Source organism: Drosophila bipectinata, chromosome 2R (genome assembly GCF_030179905.1).
Source record: "Drosophila bipectinata strain 14024-0381.07 chromosome 2R, DbipHiC1v2, whole genome shotgun sequence".
NCBI classification, from domain to species: Eukaryota; Metazoa; Arthropoda; class Insecta; order Diptera; family Drosophilidae; genus Drosophila; species Drosophila bipectinata.
Window position 1 is genome coordinate 5,639,379 of NC_091737.1, and position 20,761 is coordinate 5,660,139.

General features: G+C 35.6%; 2 protein-coding genes across 15 annotated transcripts in view; one reads left to right on the forward strand and one right to left on the reverse strand.

Moving 5' to 3' along the window:
- Positions 1 to 15,985, reverse strand: part of LOC108130236 (guanine nucleotide exchange factor DBS) — a 100,675-nt gene extending 84,690 nt beyond the window's left edge. Inside the window, exons 1-3 of one of the 14 annotated variants that reach the window (XR_011442512.1) lie at positions 15,590 to 15,979; positions 9,308 to 9,749; positions 9,155 to 9,245 (exon numbers count right to left, since the gene is read on the reverse strand). Coding sequence is in view for 13 of the 14 variants with exons in the window: in XM_070279022.1 (XP_070135123.1) it covers positions 9,155 to 9,245; positions 9,308 to 9,749; positions 15,590 to 15,635 (579 nt within the window). In the remaining variant the exon portion in view is untranslated. Of the gene's footprint in view, positions 1 to 9,154; positions 9,246 to 9,307; positions 9,750 to 9,805; positions 10,003 to 10,071; positions 10,089 to 15,589 lie in introns of those variants that run through there. The other 13 variants (XM_070279022.1, XM_070279016.1, XM_070279015.1 and 10 more) reach the window with 13 other exon arrangements.
- A 717-nt stretch (positions 15,986 to 16,702) lies between these two features.
- On the forward strand, positions 16,703 to 17,755 carry Yeti (yeti). Its single transcript, XM_017248610.3, has 2 exons — positions 16,703 to 17,425; positions 17,489 to 17,755. The coding sequence occupies exons 1-2, from the start codon at positions 16,818 to 16,820 to the stop codon at positions 17,577 to 17,579; spliced, it is 699 nt and encodes a 232-aa protein (XP_017104099.2). The 5' UTR covers positions 16,703 to 16,817; the 3' UTR covers positions 17,580 to 17,755.
- The last annotated feature ends 3,006 nt before the right edge of the window (positions 17,756 to 20,761 follow it).

Consider the following 20,761-nt stretch of genomic DNA (forward strand, 5'->3'; position numbering starts at 1 on the left):
TATTATACAAAACAAAAAAAGTGCGACAGTGATTTGGAACTTTTGAAGAGACCAAGTAGGAATTGTTTATTAGGTAAGTTGTAAGTAGTACCGAAAAAATTGCGTCAAAGTTCAAAAGTTACAACGTTTAACTATTGAAAAACGTCGGAAATTTAAAAATCGGCTTAAAATTACGCGTTTAGGAATATGGAAGAGCAAAAAAGTCCCAAGAACTGTTTTTTCTAAATAAGTCAACATACAGAAATATTTCAAACACGGTTTTGTACTATATTCGCCCTACTAAACAAGTCCTACTAGGTCAATTCAAAAGTTCCTCCAATATTTATATCCTTTCAGGGGGTATTATAATTTTGCCCAAACGCAGTGAAGGAGATATCTCCGACTCTATAAAGCAGATATATTCTTGATCAGGATCACCTCCTGATTTGATATGAGCATGTCCGTCTGTCCGTCTGTCTGTCCGTCGGTCTGTTTCTACGCAAACTAGTTTCTCAGTTTTAAAGCTATCGACTTGAAACTTTGCACACACCCTTCTTTCCTTTGCACGCAGTATATAAGTCGGAAGGGCCCGGATCGGCTGACTATATCCTATGGCTGCCATATAACTGATTGATCGGAAATGGTATTACTTCGGTCTTTTTAGAGTTAGAGAGTTCAAATTTTACATGAGATCCATTTTTGGCAAAATAATACGACATGCCAAATTTTAAAGTGATCGGCCGGCTATCCCCTATAGCTGCCACATAACTGAACGATCGAAAATGACCAAACTTTCGTGTTTTTGAAGATAGAAAGTTGAAACTTAGTACATATTATATTTTTGGTTAATCCAGTTAATCCGACCTTCCAAATTTCACAACGATCGGCTGACTATATCTTATAGCTGCCATATAACTAAACGATCGGAAATGGTTTTTGGTAGAAATACCAACTTTGAAGATAGTACTTGAAGTATTTTTGAAGATAGAAGTTTGGAAGTTTTTTTAGATTTTGTATTATAATAAATTGGGATATATTATCATATTCTCATAAGGATCGGCCAACTATATCCGATGTTTGCGATATATATCCGGTTTTAACTGCAAGGGTATATCAACTTCGGCTCCGCTCAAAGTTAGCTTTCCTTTCTTGTTTTTTTTGTCGCACTGTGTAATGAATATTTCGAAAAAAAAACAATGACTTGCTTCCACTTTTGAAATATTTTATTATCAGCGTCTAAAAATACATTCTAGAATGCATTTGGAAGAATTCGAATGCGATCTGTAACTTTAACTTATTCAATTCGGTTTTCATTACCCGAATGTTTTGTGAGTGAGACCTACACAGTCGCACTCATTCATTCATTAATTTTCGTGTCACTTCTATCTCACTCAATTCATGTTCAAGGTTGTCCATTTGAATGTCGTTTTTTAGCTATTTATGCAGACCTCTAATCGCATTCAAATCAAAAGGAAGCTGACTCCCCTAAATTCTTAACGCCAATGGCAATGCGATGCTTGCTTCAATAGAAAAGCCCATGAACTCAAACCGATTTAAAATCTTGGAAGACGCCTATGAGGTTGAGACAACTGAAGTCGAGAAAGGCGAGAAAGCCAAAGCCTTCGCCTATTTATATACGAGAAAAAAGTTCCAATAACTTTCATATAAAGTCCCTTTTAAAGGGCCACATTCAGGAAACAAACGTTTAAGTGAAGTCTGAAGATAACTACAGAGTATTATCGAAATATCAGCTAAAAAGCTGCGTACATAAGGGCATAAGGCGGGATAACAGGGAAAGCCGGAGCCACTTTTTAAAGTTAAGCTCGAACTCGAGTTAAGCTCGAGTTAAGCTTTCGAAAATAAGCCCCTGAAAAAATTACGAAATGTATCCTATATTCAACCTTCTGATTCTGAACCGCAGAATTACAGTTATGTGCGAACTACCAGGAATAAGGCCATACAAGGTCATACCTTAAACTGCGCCCGTTGTGTGCAGTTTGAAGAATCTTAAAAGTCCCATCCACCAGAGAGAAATTACTGCCCGCACCCAAAATAAACAGTTGACACCCAAACCCTGAAGCCTTCTTCTCGACTGCAGCCAGGTCCTCACTAGGACCCATAAACTCTGACAAAAATGTGACTTACGGAAGCGCTTTAAAATCAGGACGATCCACCCCTGCTTCAAAAAGTTTATTTCTGCAATCATCTCTAGCATAAATAGCCAAAGCAACCAAAAATCAACTTTGGAGCTATAATATGCAGCCTTAAACAAAGCCTTACGGAATTTATTTCGTTTATGCGCATGAGTGCAAGATTTAATGCGTAACTAAAATCTATTGATTCAAATGCTGGATTCGCAATAATCCAAATAATGACTTTTCTATCGTTCAGGCTATCTACGTGAAACGGGGTTTCACAGCATAAACATGAGTTAGCTCAATTCCTACTCGTCAGTCATATCGACGTAATGCTGCTTTCCGAAACACATCTTACAAACAAATAAAATTTTCAAGTACAAGGATGTTCATTCTACGGAACAAATCATCCAGATTGTTAAGCACATGGTGGGGCATGGTGGAATTTTAATCAGAATCCGTATAAGCACCACTATCATAACAAATTTGCAAAAAACTACAATGCCAAACACATACACAGGGGATCTCGTCTCGTGACTCCTCCTTTCGTAAAAAGGAAAGGAGCTATATAATGGAATTATTAAAGCCAAGAACAAGCTTGACTATGTTTCTTCTGGCCGGTAGACCCAAAAAAACTTACCGATTTAATAGACTTTTCGATTAACAAAAACATTCCTAAAAATTTGATAAGCGCCGAATACCTTTTGAAATTTTCATCTGATCACTCGCCTGTCCTGTATATTCTACTCCGATATCCAGGAAAATTGGAACCATTTAAATTAACTTCACAGAAAACCAATTCGGTTAAGTACAGAAATTATTTTCTCGTACACCATGAGCTAAGTCTTCATCTCAACTATAAACCCAATGTGAACCGCTTTGTTTAATCACTGGAGTCTGTACTCGTCTCTGCAGCTTAATCTTCAACACCTCTCAATATAAATACACAATGACAACCAATAGAAGACAAATCTACAAATCAGCTCGTCCTCGAATAGCGACGCTTACGTCGAGAGTGGCAATTAGCAATAAGCAAAGCTTAGAGCAATTGTCAACTTCTAGTACAAAACCCTCACTATGGAGAGCTTACCCAACGCGGAACTCCCCGAAAGAAACAGTGATGCCTATAAGAAATCCCACTGACCGCTGGGTGCGCAGCGATGCAGACAGAGCCAGCCAGTTTGCCCACCACCTTAAAAATGTCTACCAACCAAATTCTGCCACTAGTGCGTTTAATTTGGCGACTTTACCATAGCTTCAACCAATTGAGTTTTGCCCAAACGAAATTGTTAACATAATCAAAAATCAATTGAGTCCAAAAAAAGCCCCGGTCTGCGACCTTTTAAATCCCAAAAGGATCATTGAGCTTCCATATTGCGCAGTCTGCTCTATAACCCAATGCATTTTCAATGCAATCGCAAAACTTAAGCACATTCCAGTGAGATGGAAAACGTCAATTATACTAATGATAGTAAAGCCAGAAAAGGACCACACAATCCATACGTCGTATAGACCTTTAAGCCTACTTTCATACTTAACTAAACTCTGAAAAAAATGCGTATTGACTCGGATAAACACACACCTAAGAATCCAGGAAGGAATCCCGTCACATCAACCGGATAACATCAGAAATTCGGAACGAGTTAGGAAAATTGAAGCCAAAAGAACACACCCAAAGCTAAAAGCCAGAAGCCTTCATTAGCATATCAACAATCGGCCACGCCTTAGCATCAGTCGAAGATCTTGAGAACAATCTCCAGGGCACCGGGGCAACATCGAGACTTAAACATTCTACAAGTCAAAGAAATTATCGCAGGAAAAGTGCTTTACCAGGCTACTGTTGCACCCTAACCACCTGGCGGGAGGTTGACAAGGTTGAGCAACCAATCACGTCTTTATCGTAAGGACTTATCCACCCAGCGACCGACTTCAGGGACGCGCAACCAGATTGCAATCTTACTATACTGTTAGTTAAATTTTAATGTCAAGATTCGTAAAAAAATAAAGATTCTCAAAATAAAAAAAAGATTCAATAAATAAAAACAAAGTTATAAAAAAACAAGAAAGGAAAGCTAACTTCGGGCGGAGCCGAAGTTGAAATACCCTTGCAGTTAAACCCGGATATATATCGCAATCATCGGATATAGTTGGTCGATCCTTATGATATGATGATAATATAACCCAATTTATTATAATATAAAATCTTAAAAAGGTCCCAACCTTCTATCTTCAAAAATACCAATGTTGGTATTTCTACCAAAACCATTTCCGATCGTTCAGTTATATCGCAGCTTTAAGATATTGTCAGACGATCGTTATAATATTTTTATAGGTCGGATTAACTGACCAAAAATATAATCTGTACCAAGTTCCAGCTTTCTATCTTCAAAAACACGAAAGTTGGGTCATTTCCGATCGTTCAGCTATGTGGCAGCTATAGGATATAGTTGGCCGATCCTTATGAAGTTTGGTAGATCGGATTAACTGACCAAAAATATAATCTGTACCAAGTTCCAGCTTTCTATCTTCAAATGTGGGTTATTTTCGATTGTTCAGTTATATCGCAGCTAGAGGACATAGTCGGCTGATCCTTATGAAATTTGGCATGTCGTATTATTTTGCCAAAAATAGCTCTCATGTAAAATTTGAACTTCCTAACTCAAAAAACCCCATTTCCTGTGTTTTTCCTAACAACCATTTCCGATCAATCAGTTATATGGCAGCTATAGGATATAGTCGGCCGATCCCGGCCGTTCCGACTTATATACTGCGTGCAAAGGAAAGAAGGGTGTGTGCAAAGTTTCAAGTCGATAGCTTTAAAACTGAGAGACTAGTTCGCGTAGAAACAGACAGACAGACAGACGGACATGCTCATATCAACTCAGGAGGTGATCCTGATCAAGAATATATATACTTTATAGGGCCTTCACTGCGTTGCACACTTTTGGACAAAATTATAATACCCTCTGCAAGGGTATAAAAATTAATAAATGAAAAAAATTTAGACCAGGGGTGGGCAAGCTCTCATTTTCAGTGTTAAGAAATTCTGCAGCAGCGCTGAAGGCACAGTGTCAGTGCATTATGCCTCAGACCAAAGATTATAAAGTACATAGATGGGACATCAGGGCCCAAAAGGGTCAACTTTTTGCGTCGAGCTTGTTGGTGAGGGGGGAACGCACATGCATACGATTCTATTTTTAGAACTCTTTACATGTATCCGTCAACAAAAATGTGAACCTATGTGTGTATGTGTGAATGCTCGCACGACGGAGTAAAAATGTTTTGGCTTCCAAACTTCAATTTCAATTTCGCGTTTCTGTTTTCGATTCGCCGATGTGGTAGTTGGTGGAAAAAATTGTATTTTTGATCAATGCAGTTCAAGACAGGATGGTAGCGTAATGCATAGAGTAGTTACTCTATGTGTAATTTTTCTGTGTTCAAATCCTCGTTAGGACTTTGAACATTTTCTTTCTTTTATAATTATTATTATTATTTTTTTTTTAATTGTTATATTTTTCTTTAATTTTACAATTGTAAAATTGTTTAATTCTTCATTATGTCCCGCTAATAAAATGCTAATAAAATTTCAAGGGAGTCCTTCCGGTATTTCGTCATCCGACACGTCCGTCACTTATTTTTACAACTGTAGTAGAATGCAATTAATAAAAAAAAAATAATAAAAAAAAGTAAATCTAAAAATAATCATAAAACTAAAACTTGATCAAAATTGAAACAACCGCCCGCTAATGAAATCGAACCCAGGACCCCATGAATAAGGACCACGCATTATCCATCAAGGCTACCCTCGAAGTTGATTTTGTGATACTTAAAATTGGTGTTAAAGGAGGCGCTAGAATCTATAGCAAAAACAGAGCTGACGAGTAAGGATAGTAAAAGATATTTCTGATCTCTTTACTCTTACATTGGTTCCATTACAACGTTTCAAACTTTCATCGTTCCAAAGATGTTACGATCTAAAAATAGAATTCTCTCTCTCCCTATCTCATCTGCCAGCCGTTTGTCGTGGAACCCGCTCTCAAATGTTTTCATTATTACAGCGGGTTCCACGACGGAAAAAATGAAAACATTTGAGAGCGGGTTCCACGACGCGGCCTGCCAAAATGCCGTAGAACCCGCACTTATAGACATTTTTACAGCGGGTTCCACTACGAACTGAGGCAATGTTAAAATGATTTTATAATTTTGTATTTTTTTTTATTGGATTATAAATTTAGGAAAACACATTAAAATAATAAAACAATAATATAAATAGATTTAAAATTAAAAAAAAAATTGACTTCCCGAGCCAGGTTTGAACTCGTTTTACTTTGTACACCAGCCAAGCACTCTACCACTGGGCTATTCCTCATTCTTTGTCGCGCGAAAAATTTCTCAAACTTAACTTGTCGCGCAATGGAACCCGCTCGTTCCAGCGGGTTCCACTGCTGGAACCCGCCATAGAAAATTTTTCTTTGTATGAGATGTCCCATCTATGTACTGTATAATCTTTGCTCAGACAATAAATTTTTTGGCAAAAGAAATTTGTTTAACCTTGGAAATTGGAAATAAATTGATACGAGAAATTGATGCGAGAATCATAAACATAAATTTTTATAGAGGCGCCACTGTTGTTACATATTGTGCAAAAGGGTGAGCATTGTTCAATGTTTAAAATTTTAAAAGCTTACTGTAATATGTAAAATAATAGTTTTTTGAATCGTGATTGTCAGAGTGTAATTTTTCTACCATTCTGTGGAATAGGGAACCTTCAAAAAACAAATTAAGGTTTTACAAATAACACAGTGCGACAGTGATTTGGAACTTTTGAAGAGACCTAGTAGGAATTGTTCGTTAGGTCGAATATAGTATAAAACCGTGTTTGAAATTTTTCTAACACCCTCAAAATCTTGATTTATTTAGAACGCTAGCAAGATTGGACTGACTTGTTTTGGGAAAATCGTTATAACTTCACCAATTTTCATAATTTCCAAATGAAATTGGTCTTGTTTTATTCAGAATTAACGAGACAATATTGATATGTGTCAAAAATGATACCATTTTTTGAAAGTTGCACCGAAAAAATGGCGTCAAAGTCCGAAAAACACGACAAAAATTCAAAAATGTCAGTTTCCTGCGTACATATTTTATCCTTTTTGTTGAAATAAATTAAAGATCTATTTTTTTCAAAAGCTACAACATTTAACTATTAAAAAACGTCAACAATTTTAAAATCGGGTTAAAATTACGCGCTTAGGAATTTTTAAGAGCAAAAAAGTCCCGAAAAACCGTTTTTTCTAAATAAATCAAGATTTAGAGGGTGTTAGAAAAATTTCATACACGGTTTTATACTATATTCGACCTAATGAACAATTCCTACTAGGTCTCTTAAAAAGTTCCTCCAATTTTTTTATTTTTGTCGCACTGTGTAATTATGTTGAAAAAAGTATAACCGACCAATTCTCATATCAAACGAGATAAATTTCATGTCTCATTTTCATATTGCGAGAATCATATTTTCATATTATATTTATATTTTATATTGCGGTCATTATTTTACTAAAATCTTAAATAAATAATTTTTGTTTTTAAAAAATTATAAAATTATTTATTATTTAAAAAAAAAATTTTATTTTTTTTAGGTATAGAAATAACTTTTTAAGAACTTTTAAAATTGATTATATTTTATATTTATGTTTTATTTTATTTGTTTAGAAGCTCTCTCCTTTGCTCTCAATTTGACTCTCTTGACAACCCTAACTTTTCAGTAAATATAAAAAGAGAGGCGTAGTTTTTTATTTGTTTAAGAACTGTTAAAGAAATTTTAAAAATTTAATTTTAAAAGTCTTTAAAAGACATTTAGAATAGACATTTGGCTGGAGATGTCAATTTACCTACATGGCAATGTTTTGACAAAAATTATCTTTTCTATCTTCTTATCTTCTTAAATTATATTATATCTAGAAAATTATCTGACAAAAATCAATAATATTTGTGCATTGGTTCAGATCAGACACTAAATCAACTTAATAAAGACACCAGATCAATTTTTAATTATTCGACTATATATTCGACGCGCGCACTCATAAGCTAGCGGTTTGTACCTCGTTAATTGGCAGCCATTATAATTACTTTATATACACTTCATATAATATTTGTGCAAACGAAGAAGGGAAGTTCCCTTCCCTTTCAACTATTATAATCAATATTTTTATCCTTTTTTTAACTTTTCATTAAACGACTTTCTCGAAATAAGAAACGCATTCACGCAATATACCAATTTCTTGCATCGTCGTACGGCGGTTAAAAATGTTTCATTGGTCATTTTAGCTACAAAAGTGTAGTTGTAGTTGGCAAATTTAACAACGTTGGCTCATAAACTTAAGCCTCGCTTGCTACTGGGTAAAAGTTTTTCTCTACAATTTTGTTTTGTATTTTCTTGCTTTTTGGTTGCTGCTGGATTTCTCTTACGCAAGAAATTGTATAGAAATCATTAGCTTGGAATCCTGTGCATATTAAACATTTTAAATGAGAGTATCTATGATTAAATCAATAACACAGTGCGACAGTGATTCAGAACTCTTGAAGAGACCTAGTAGGAATTGTTTATTAGGTCGAATATACATAGTACAAGACAGTGTTTGGAATATTTCCAACACCCTCAAAATCTTGATTTATATCAGAGGTCGGCACTGCCCTATCTCGGGTGCATAGGAAATTTCTCTGCCCGAGCTCTGCCACACACACACAGTATACATGTGTGAAACGTCATTCTCACAGCCTACTTTCTGCTTTTCGTTACTAACACTAATGCGGTAAAATCATATTAATGTATTGGGGTGCCGACCACTGATTTATATAGAAAAACCGTTTTTCGGGACTTTTTTGCTCTTAAAAATTCGTTAACGCGTAATTTTAGAGAATAGTTAAATGTTAAATGTTGTAGCTTTTGAAAAAAGCTGTATGGTTAGTGGCACTATGTAATACGGAACAATAATAAAAAAAAAATCAATTAAGTCAACAATAAAAATCCATAATACTACCGATATTCTCTGCAAAACTGTCTTTACGGAAGTCCATCTGTCTTTTCGCCGATCCACAATCAAATGGAACCCCAGATCAGCATCCTGTAACCTATATGTATATTTAAGTTAGTGCGAATAAATAATTAAACATTTGATTAAATTTTTACTTACGATGGAACTGATGTTATATACAAAATCAACTTTTGATAATCTTCTTCTTCCAATAAATTAAAATTGTTGTTATCCGGGAATACAATCAAAGGGCAGCCATCGATCGATCGCCCACCAGTTATAATAACATACTGTGAATGCAATAAGTCAGCAACATCCGATATATTTAATACACCATCGCCGCTCATTGCAGATGTGGGAGTAATAATTGCTGTAAGATTTTTGAATGCTTCTGTTGGTAGTTGATCATTGGCATTGATTGCTAATGCATTTTCTAAATTGGGTTTTAAATTAATTGAGACATAATGTGATGGTGAATTTAAAGAGGATACAATAAAAGTATCCTGAATGGGAGTGTCGCTGCTTTCTAAAACTGAAGAATCGTCCAGAATCGCCCGACAGAATTTTATTTGGGATTCGCCGAATGACTTTACGTCCGTACCTGAAATGAGTAACCTCATTGTTAAAACTTTTCTTTGTTTTTTACTAGATATATACAAATTTTTACAGACTGCTTATTTATGAATAATGTAAATTTCTTATACTCCTACATCTGTGATTTTTTAATTTTTTAATGTTATGCCTTCTTTACTTTATAAGTAGAGTTGTAATAAGATAATTGATATTTAATCATATGCATTTTTCATATATATCGAAAATACATTTTTTTTTTTGGTATTTTATCACATTTATTTCAGCTGTTTTTTGATCAGTTAGCAATTGGTTTCCTTTGGCTTCCGTATCTGATAAATATGTATATTCACATTTTATTAACTTCAATTTATTCCGTGAAATCACTTCCGCTGGAAAAATTCTAAATTTTACTCAGTGGTGACATATTGCATTTTGGCTAAAAATCTTAAGCTAAATCATTCAGTATTATTATTATGTCATTTTTCGAAATCGGGCCACCGTTGCTCAATTTTTAATTCGAATTTGCCATATGTGATATGGCTATATATATAAATAAAGGAATAATATATATAAAAAAACATATTTAATAACTCAAAAAATTTAAACCTTTCTTGTGGTAAAAAAAATGTAAAAATTTAAATGTAAACATCTATTGTGCCATTTATGAAAACATTTTTTGTGACGTTGTTAACCAATTCATAATAATTAATACGATTCGTTTGAACAAAATCAAATATAATTAATAAAAGCAAGGCTTCAGTATTTTTTTGTGTTGATTAAGTAATTTGATTTAAAACAAGAATGGTAGGCTAACTTGATATAACGGAGCCAAAGTTGATGTACCGTTGCATATATGATCGGATAAAAATTACAAATATCGGTTATAGTTGGCCGATCGTAAAAATTTATGGTAAATATGTGTACCAAATACCAATTCCGATCGTTCATTTATATGGCAGCTATAGGATAATGCCGACCGAGCCTTATGAAATTGGGTACGTCGTATCATTTTGCCAAATATAAAATCAAGTATGAATCCCTACTCTCTATCTCTAAAAACACGCAACTCTAAAAGAACATCAGTTATATGGCAGCTATAGGGTAAAGTCGAACAAAAGTTAAGAAACAAATTATATGGCAAAAAAAAATCCATAAAATCCCACCTCTCTAATTCTAAAACTGGTTTTTTCGATTAATCCAGTAAAATTTGGCCGATACTTGTCCAACGGCTAAAATTTGGGAAATGAACATTCGTTAGATTCGTTACTAATACTAATGCGTTAAAATTAAATCAATGTATTGGGGTGCCGACCACTGCCCAATGTCACTAACCATACAGCATATAGACAACCCATTTCATACAACGAAAATGGACGCGAAAATTTCTTGCGACAGGCCCCAGCAGGCCCCAGAGCGGATTTCTTACGCTCTCTTACGCTCATCGTTCGTTCATCTTACGCTCATTCTCGCATTAAATGTTTTCTGTTTCTCAGTCTCTAAACGGAGCGCGATGAAGAAGGTTGGCCTGCGCTTCGGTTGATCTTCGTATGTATGCGTGTCACACATTCACATACATGGGTGTATGTGTGCGTGCGATTTCGTTTCGAAGCCAGCGCACAAAATTTGGATTTTTCTTACTTTTCAGGCTTGCTACCCTAACAAAATTCGGGTATTCGTATTTGATGAAATGACGAAAGAAATTATATTATTTTTTTTATTATTTCAGCATACGTTTTTAATTTATTTAGGAATAAGATTAAGTGTTAGTAGTAAAATGTTTTCTGTATATATATTTTTACGAATCATTAAAAATCAATATACTGAGAAAGTGTCAGAGTATATTTCAGTCGGAGTCACTTAAAACGCCTCTTGCAGAACAACAAAAACTTAAAAGCATTCGACGTAACAGCTGGAAAAAACATTGTCCATATGAAACGTGGGAGTTTTAATAGTGCGCGAGGCTACAGGCTGTACCAATGAGAATTTAAAAAAAAAATTCTCGGCCGTTGAGAATATATCGCTGTGAAACATCTCACCTACCCGCTTGGCATTTCGGATAGTATCTTGCCCATTTTTGGAAAGTAATAGTCGAGCAAAACCTGCTTTACATTTTCCTGGGCTGTTTTGTGAGCCCTGTTGCTCCGTATGCGCACGTTTCAGCGTTTAGCAAATGTGAGCGACTGATAGTCTCTTTTTTCTCATGCCATAGGCTCCCTCTCATTTGTGACGTAGTTTACTTCCTTCAGCGTTCGATGTCAAGTCAAATCTGGGTAGTGTCGAAATTCATTTTCAGAGGCAAGAAATTAGATTTGGATACCTCCTTCAGTGGTAATATTTCGATATATTGGCCCACAGACCCCCAACGACTGCCGGACCTTCTCGACTTCGCCATCTCCCATGGAATCCATCCGGACTCCATAGCCTGCTCGGCAAATAAAGATCTCTTCTCTGATCACAGTGCGGTGGAACTCTACATTAACACCCCTGTAGAGAAGAAAGTCGCCCGACTCAGAATGATCAGACCTCGCACCAGCATAGAGAGCTACTCTGAGTGGATGGAGAACGCCCTAGAGAGTGCGCAGCCAGACCTTAGCACGGGTGCTGGTATCGATCAGGCTGTTGAGAATCTCACTCAAGAGATGCACAACGCTGCCTTAATTGCAACTCCTAGGGCTCCATGCAACAATAGGAAGTTGCAAAGGCATTTACACCTGTGGTCTCCTGAAGTGGCTGCACTCCTCAATGAGAAGAGACGACGGAGAAGGATTTGGTTCCAAACCAGGTACCCCAGCGATAAAACAGCTTTCAATCGTGCAACCAAAAAACTCAAGAAGTTGCTGCAGAGGTTGCGGACTTGCGCATTCGAAGGGTACCTGCGCCAGGTCGAGCCTGGGGACCCCCAACATAATTTGTGGAACTTAACCCGCCATTTAAAGCGTCCCAAGCAAAGGGTCGCCCAAATACGAAAATCCGACGGTGGATGGTGTCGTTCGGATCAGGAAAGGGCCGATGCTTTTGCTGCTCACCTCGAAGCAGCCTTCAAGCCATTCAACATGTGCACGGAAGAGGACAGAGCAGAAACGGAGTTTGTACTGGCCCTACCACCCACGAACCTTAGCCAGATGGAGCCCGTATCGGAGGAAGAGGTCAAGGAGGAGGTGTCAGGCCTCAACGCCAAAAAATCTCCGGGTGCAGATGGGATAGAGGCACTCGCGGTCAAGCTTCTCCCACCTTCAGGAATAAGGAGGCTCACAAGGATCTATAATGCGTGCCTAGAAAGTGGACACTTCCCCACTTGCTGGAAACAGAACAGAGTATTTTTGCGCAGATTGCAGACAGTACTGGACGATGCTGGTTTGATCCCAGATCACCAGTTTGGTTTCAGGCGCTCCCACTCCACCCCCGAGCAATGTCACAGGATCGTGGCAAAAATCCTGGACAGCCTCGAAAGAAAACATTACTGCTGTGCTGTTTTCCTGGATGTCAAGCAGGCGTTTGACAGGGTCTGGCACCCTGGTCTAAAAGCGAAGCTCAAGAGGAACCTGCCACAACAGTATTACGATTTCCTTAACTCGTACTTGACCGACAGGAAGTTTAGGGTCAGAAGCGGAAATGCGACATCGGAGTACAGGCCCATTGAAGCTGGAGTTCCGCAGGGCAGTGTACTTGGTCCCATCCTGTACACCATGTACACAGCCGACATGCCTGTCGCTGAAGAGGAGGGCCTTCTAGTGGCTACTTATGCCGACGACACGGCATTTTTGGCCTCTTCAATCTTGCCAGAGGAGGCTTCTGCAAGACTCCAACGCCAGCTGGACATCCTCGACCCGTGGCTTCGAAGGTGGAACATCGCCGTCAACCATGAGAAGTCAGGCCAAACGACGTTTACAATGAGGAGAGGCGACTGTCCTGGAATCAGTCTCGGAGGCACCCCAATTCCAGCCAGCCCTACACCCAAATATCTGGGTATGACCCTGGATAGAAGGCTCACCTGGAAAACTCACTTGCAGCGCAAACGGACGCAAATCCGGATCAAGCTACGTCAGCTCAACTGGCTCATTGGAAGGAGGTCCAGACTGAAGCAAAGAGTCAAGCTCCTTATATATAAGGCCATTGTAAAGCCAGTCTGGACCTATGGTATCCAGCTATGGGGGACGGCGTGTCTAAGCAACCGAAGGATCATCCAGATCGCCCAAAACAAGGCCCTAAGAACTTTAACTGGAGCTCATCCGTTCCACGACAATGCGATAATCCACGCCCAACTGAGAGTCCCATATGTGAGCGAAGAAGTTCAGCGATTCGCCAATAGGTACGTGGAAAGGCTGGACCGACATCCTAATCCTGAGGCCATCAATCTTTTGGACAACAGCTACACCACAAGGAGGCTGAAACGGACCCACCCATTGGACCTCTGCCACTCGGGCGAAATAACTTGAATTCTATCGCTAAGGTTTACTGTTAAAATTAGTTTCCTAGGATAAGCAAACATTGTACTACTCAATATTTCATTAAGTTAAGGTCCCATTATAAAATTTAATTATTGTCCATATCTCCGGACAGATTTTAAATATAACTATTGATTGATTGATAATAAAAAAAAAAAAAAAAAAAAAGTTTTTGAGTTAGAATGTGTCTCTTAAATAATGGGCGCTGTCACGCCCACAATGTTTATCTATTGACCATGTGAACTCAAAACAAAAATCAGAACTAAAATATCTTGTTGCGTTCTTGAGATATTAATTTTGGCCAGAAAAAGTGGTCACATTTCCTGTCTTGTGGTTGGGACTCAATACAATGATATGAATTTAATGCATTAGTATTAGTAACGAATAGTAGAAAGTAGGCTGGGAGCATGACGTTTCATACGTTTATACTGTGTGTCCGACAGAGCTCGGGCAGAGAAATTTACTATGCCCAATGATGACAATGACTTTAATGATGATTAGTATTAATTTTAATGATTAGTATGAGTAACGAATAGCAGGAAATAGGCTGAGAGCATGACGTTTCATACATTTTATACTGTGTGTAGGCAGCAGAGCTTACACTTACACTTTCACTCTATTAATAGGACAACGCAAGTTTTTTGGACATTTCATAGCACTAAAAATATAAATTTGCAAATTTGCTCATGTAAGCATTACCATCAACAGATGTTTTTTACATTTGATTTCTTCGCACTATTGGGCAGTGCAGTATGATATGCAGTTAAAATTTAAATTTTGTAACTTTCAAAAAAATTCCTATGGTGCACTGAATTAAACCAATAATTTTTAACTTGTAAGTATATATGTATATCATTTATTTAGATTGCACGCACACAGAAAATTTTTAAGCTAAGGCATGCGGTTCGTCACCATCCACACTGCAGTCCACAGTGATACCAACCACAATATTAAAAGAGTATTTATCAGGCTCGTCCCAAACATTTCCCTCTCTTTCTGATCTCCGATGTTTTTATCATTTTACGCGTTCGTCACCGAACTAAGTCGAAAGCAAAATCAAATATGTACATACTTTCAAACATTCACAGCAGCAGAGGGTCGGCAGAATTCGTTGGATTCCATTTAATTGTTTTTGCTTTGGGAAGGATTCCCGCCAAGAAGTTAAGTACTGAAGGGAGGGACAATCTTTTATCTTTTGCATTCATATATACGTACATACATATGTACATATGTACATTTGCATGAATACAATATTGCTTTGCACTTTGCAGGTGTCGGGTAAAACCATAAAATACAATCAATGGTTTAATAAATTTTATTTACTAATAATATAATAAATTATTTACTCTAATCCATTGAGCGTAACTAGTTTTTTATCTTAAAAAAGTTTCTTATCGAAAAATAGCTAATAGGTAATGCTTACCGTTTAAATCCGATTCAATTTTTCTCAGATTATCTACGTAATTCATTTTTGTATGTAAATATTAAAGAGTATTCCAAATACATATTTGTGATTTAAAATCTGATCTTTAACACTTTTATTGATTTGTGGGTTATTATTTTGTTCATTTATTGTTTATAAATTTTTGTGGCGGGCAATGCAGTTTATTAACAAAAAATAACATGTATGTACATACATATACAATAAAAGTTATCTTTTATTACGAATATTGTTTTATGTTTCATTTTTTTATTTTTATATCTGAAAATCATATACTTTAGAAGCAAAAAATGAATAAATCATTTTATGTAATATTTGTTAACAAATGTATTGAGACGGGAATATTAAAATTTTGTTTCAAAGAGAAGATATTCTGTTTTATTGCGCGCATGCTCCAGGACTTTGTTCTGTATTCTTATACTATCACATCTCAAACAGCAATATTTCGCTTTTAAAATCTAAAATTTAAAGCAATCCTTATGAAATTTAGAATCTAAAGCTATACTTCAGTGTATTTTATTAGTTTATATAGTTTAATGAATGTTTTATTTTATTTTTGTAATCCTAACCCCCTAATTCTGAAACTTTAGTATTTAGTAACTTTTAATATTTAAAAAAAATTATGAATCTATACATATGTAATATAATATACTCTTATATGTTATATTTGTTAATATAATAATAAACAATATGTTAATTATTGTTACAAAATGTAGATCCTTATTAAAAAAATAACTTTAAAACGTGTGTTTTAAAAAAAAAGGAGCTAAATTTTGTAACAATAAAAAACATTTCCATAGACATTTTACCCGCTACAAGTATATATATGCTTATTTTATTTAAAAGGGTTCAAAAGCTTGAAGAGTAGACAACGTTAATAGCAAAAGATTTTGCAAATCTCTCATTTTATATATATTAATCACTCCACATTAGTTACTGGTTACGTTGAAGGAGCTTCAAGTCATTTGCGTCACGCAAACATGTAACGATACTGGGAACAAATTTTTGTGTTTCTGTATTTAGTATTTTTTAGTATTTTCAATACATTGGTGTAGTCAAGTAGTGTATTTCAATACATTCATTCACAAAAGTGACGTTTGATCAGATGGTATTTTAAACACTTGGTTACACTGCGTTGTTGAGTTAGGGATATTTACTTCAAATCGAAAAATAATTAAAGTAGCTTTTATATATATAAGACTAAAGGAGTATGAGTGGTAACGACACAAAAGCAGTGGACAGCGATGAAGATTATTGTGTTGAGGGCGATATCAAAAGTAGCGAAGATAGTGACACCAGCTCCGACGAATCGTCCAATGGATCCGACATGAACCACAAAAACAAAAATGTTTCCTGCCTGACCTTTCTGAAGACCAGACAGTCAAACAGCTCGAAAAATAAATTCAAAATTGAGAAAGATGAGCTGCCATCAGACGAAGAGGCCGATAAATCCCGATCTGATGCTCTTTGGGCCGACTTTCTTAGTGACGTTGGGTCTTCAAGTGAAAATCATGAGAAAAAAATACCTGTGGAAACAATGTCGTGCGGATCGCCGAAAAATGTAGACATTGCAGCAAAGGGACTGTCTTGTCAAAGGAAGATAGAGAAAGGAGGTACAAACCTTGAAAAAAATGGAATTCATTCTAAAGGTGCTATTAAGCGACCGTCACGTGTAGTAGGTGTCAGTTCTCTCATAAATACATTGGGTAAAAAAAAGAAAATGTCTGTTTTGGAAAAATCGCAAATGGATTGGAATACCTTTAAAAGCGACGAAGGTATAGATGAAGAATTACGTACTCACAATAAGGGCAAGGAAGGGTAAGTTGATTTAAACTCTTTAAATATTACCAATTAAGATAAGTAATTAAACTTTTGATTTAGATATTTGGAACGCCAAGACTTTTTGCAGAGAACAGATTTGCGTCAGTTTGAAATCGAGAAGAGCTTGCGACAATCACGACGGAATAATTGAGCATCTCCTAGAGTCGAATTTATTTTCATCCATTTTACTCCAGATTTTTAAAAGAAAAATAAAACTATTAGTTAAGCCAAGGATTAATATATATAAATTTGTTTCATTTAGAGTCTTCGAAGACGAGTGTTAGAGTCAATAAAGATGATGAAAAGAAAGTGTTGGGTTCACTCCAATCTTTCGCTCTCTTTTTGTATTACAAGGCGGGTACCGGAAAATATTTGGATTTCCTTTCTTATTTACTTTAAGTTGATTGTTGATTGTACTTTAGCATAATAATCACTTTAGTTTACTTTACTAAAGGCACTATTTACTTTATAATACTTTACTTTAGTACATTAGCTTTAATACTTTAGTATGAAACACGAAAAGCTGTAACACGAATTCAACGCTCTATCTTCTGCGGGTATAACGTTTCACTAATTCAGAGGGAATAGCTCCATCATTTCATTGAAGGAACTGCACATTTTGTCAACTTCGAGTTTACATAATCCCATAAATTTATGGACTGGACCTTGTTTCTAAATCCAATTTTTGACCAACATTTGCTTTGAATTTTCTGCAGAAAGAACCACATTCCCGAAGAAAGAATCCTTACTTGGAGAAGAGCCATAGTTGATGTACTCTTGCAGCTATGATTGGATATATATCGCAAATAACGTATGTATATAGTTGGCCAATTCTTTTGAGAATTTCATTCGAGAAATATTTAAGGTTAACAGTAACTTTAGCTGGCACTATCGATACTATTAATTGTGGGAACCATTTTTCAAAGCATCAATTTTTTGCACTATCAATGTTTTGAAGCATTTTTCCATCTTTCTGAAAAATCAGTCACAAAAGGTCGTCACTTAAACCATGATACAATTATACATGATTGTATAATATATGTTTTGTATAATTGTATCATGACTTAAACCGCCGACTGCAGCTGAAATCATTTTCATAAGCAGGAATAATTGGCTTCTCGACAATTAATAAAAATAACATTTGTTACAAATATACATATATAAATTTGATCTCATATGATAGAGTATTACAAAGAGAAATGTGATTTTTTGTTACAAACATTTGATTATTTTATAATATTGAATTATTTATTACATATTAAAAATAGTGTTTTCTGATATGATATGTACTGAACTGATATGTAATTTCTTTAATAAAAACCTTTAGTTACATACAATACAGATAAATAAGATTTTTTACATTTAAAATAATAATAAATATTAAGATAATGAAACAAAATGTAATTTTTGAATGAAAAATCGATAGTATGGAGGTTTTTTCCGCAAAAACATCGATAAAATCAATCGTTTGTTGCCATCTCTATTAATAACCAATTTACGACGCACTATTTACAACGCAATATGACCGTTTCGACTTAGGCTAATTTAACATAAACACGGCGAATTTAATGCACAATCGCACAGTGGTCCGGCTGGTATGAAAAGAGCGGCAAAAAACACTTCTAGTCAAAAGAGGGACTTGAAACTTGGCACAAAATATTTTTATTTTTATTCTAAGATAATATGTTAAAATCAGCCAGATCGGGACACTATATCATATAGCTGCCATTAAACTGATTGATCGGGATAGCTCTAACTTTGGTGTTTTTACAGTTTGAGAGTTCAGTTTTTGTACGAATGCTATATTTGACAAAAATTTCATAAGGATCAGCCGACTATATTCTATAGCTGCCATATAACTGATTGATCGGAAATGCTATAACTTGGGTGTTACTAGAGTTAGAGAGTTCCAATTTTGTGTATATGCTATTCTTGGCAAAGTTATACGACATATCCAATTTTATAAGGCCGACTAAATCCTATAGCTGCCATATAACTGAAAATGATCGGAAATGACCCAACTTTCGTGCTTTTTTAGATAAAAAGTTAAAACTTCGAGCAGATTCTAATTATGGTCAGTTGATCGAACCTTCCAAATTTCATAAGGATCGGACGACTATATCTTATAGCTGCCATATAACTGAACGATCGAAAATGGTATTTGGTATAAATACAAACTTTGGTGTTTTTGAAGATAGAGGCTTGAGACTTTGTTTTAGATTTTTATTGCATCTAAAGAACATTATTAAACAAAAGCAAAAACAATTCGTTTTGTCAAATTAGCTTCAGTTATAAGAGCTACTACTTCACATTCCTTTGCTGGAAAAGTCGAAGGATTCGGTTGCCTGCAAACCCAACGTATGTCATCCGCAGCGGACTGATTGACCTCTGATATATCTGCTATCCGTCGCCGCTTCGTTCTTTCTGAGCACACTGCTAGACTTAATTTTGGACGTCCACGTTGAGTAGTTTTGATCATTTCTTGAGGCTTACTAGAAGGGCGATTCATTAAAATTGTTTCCTTTTCGTTAAGCCAATTAGATTGGAACTTAAGAACTGGTTCCTTTTTGTTATATATTTATATTGTTATATTGTTTCCAAAAAAAAATCAATTTTTTTGCAAATGTATCCACTACATTTCGTTAGCACGCCCATCTCGGACACGTAGCCAATGTCTTCAATACTGCTGTTTACGTGATCGATGACCTTCCGTAATTTTTCTGCATTGATGCCGATTGCTGTACACCAATAATTGAATATGTACAACCGAGTGAGGACACATTGAGAAGAGTCAGCTACCAAAATTAAATTAATAAAAAAAAACGAAATTAAAATTAAAATTTAAGGCTAATAAGAACATAAAACGCGAAAGACGAACACAAAGACAGCACAACTACAATGCAAAACAGCTGCATCGACCTTGAAGAAAATAAGAGATGATGTTAGAATATTGTTGATTACGCACACATCCGCAAATATCGGCAGCTAGCTTTACCTTTTTTTTATACCTTAATATATTAACAAATACACTGAATAAAAAATGAATCGGGGGATTTCGGGGGATCACAATGAAAACTTTACGTAAACATAAAAAAGACGAATACAAAAGATACTAAAAATATAACAAAGTGAATAATTAATTTATTAACTACAACACAAGTTAGCGTTTATAAATATTGAAACTGAAAAATAATATCTTTAACTTCAAAATCCATTTTATATAATATAAATTGAGCAGCGTAATTAGTTAACTGAACACTTTGAAGTATACTTTTGTTGTGAAATATTCGTGATGCGTGCAGCTGCGCTTTACAAAAGGACACGTGTTCACAG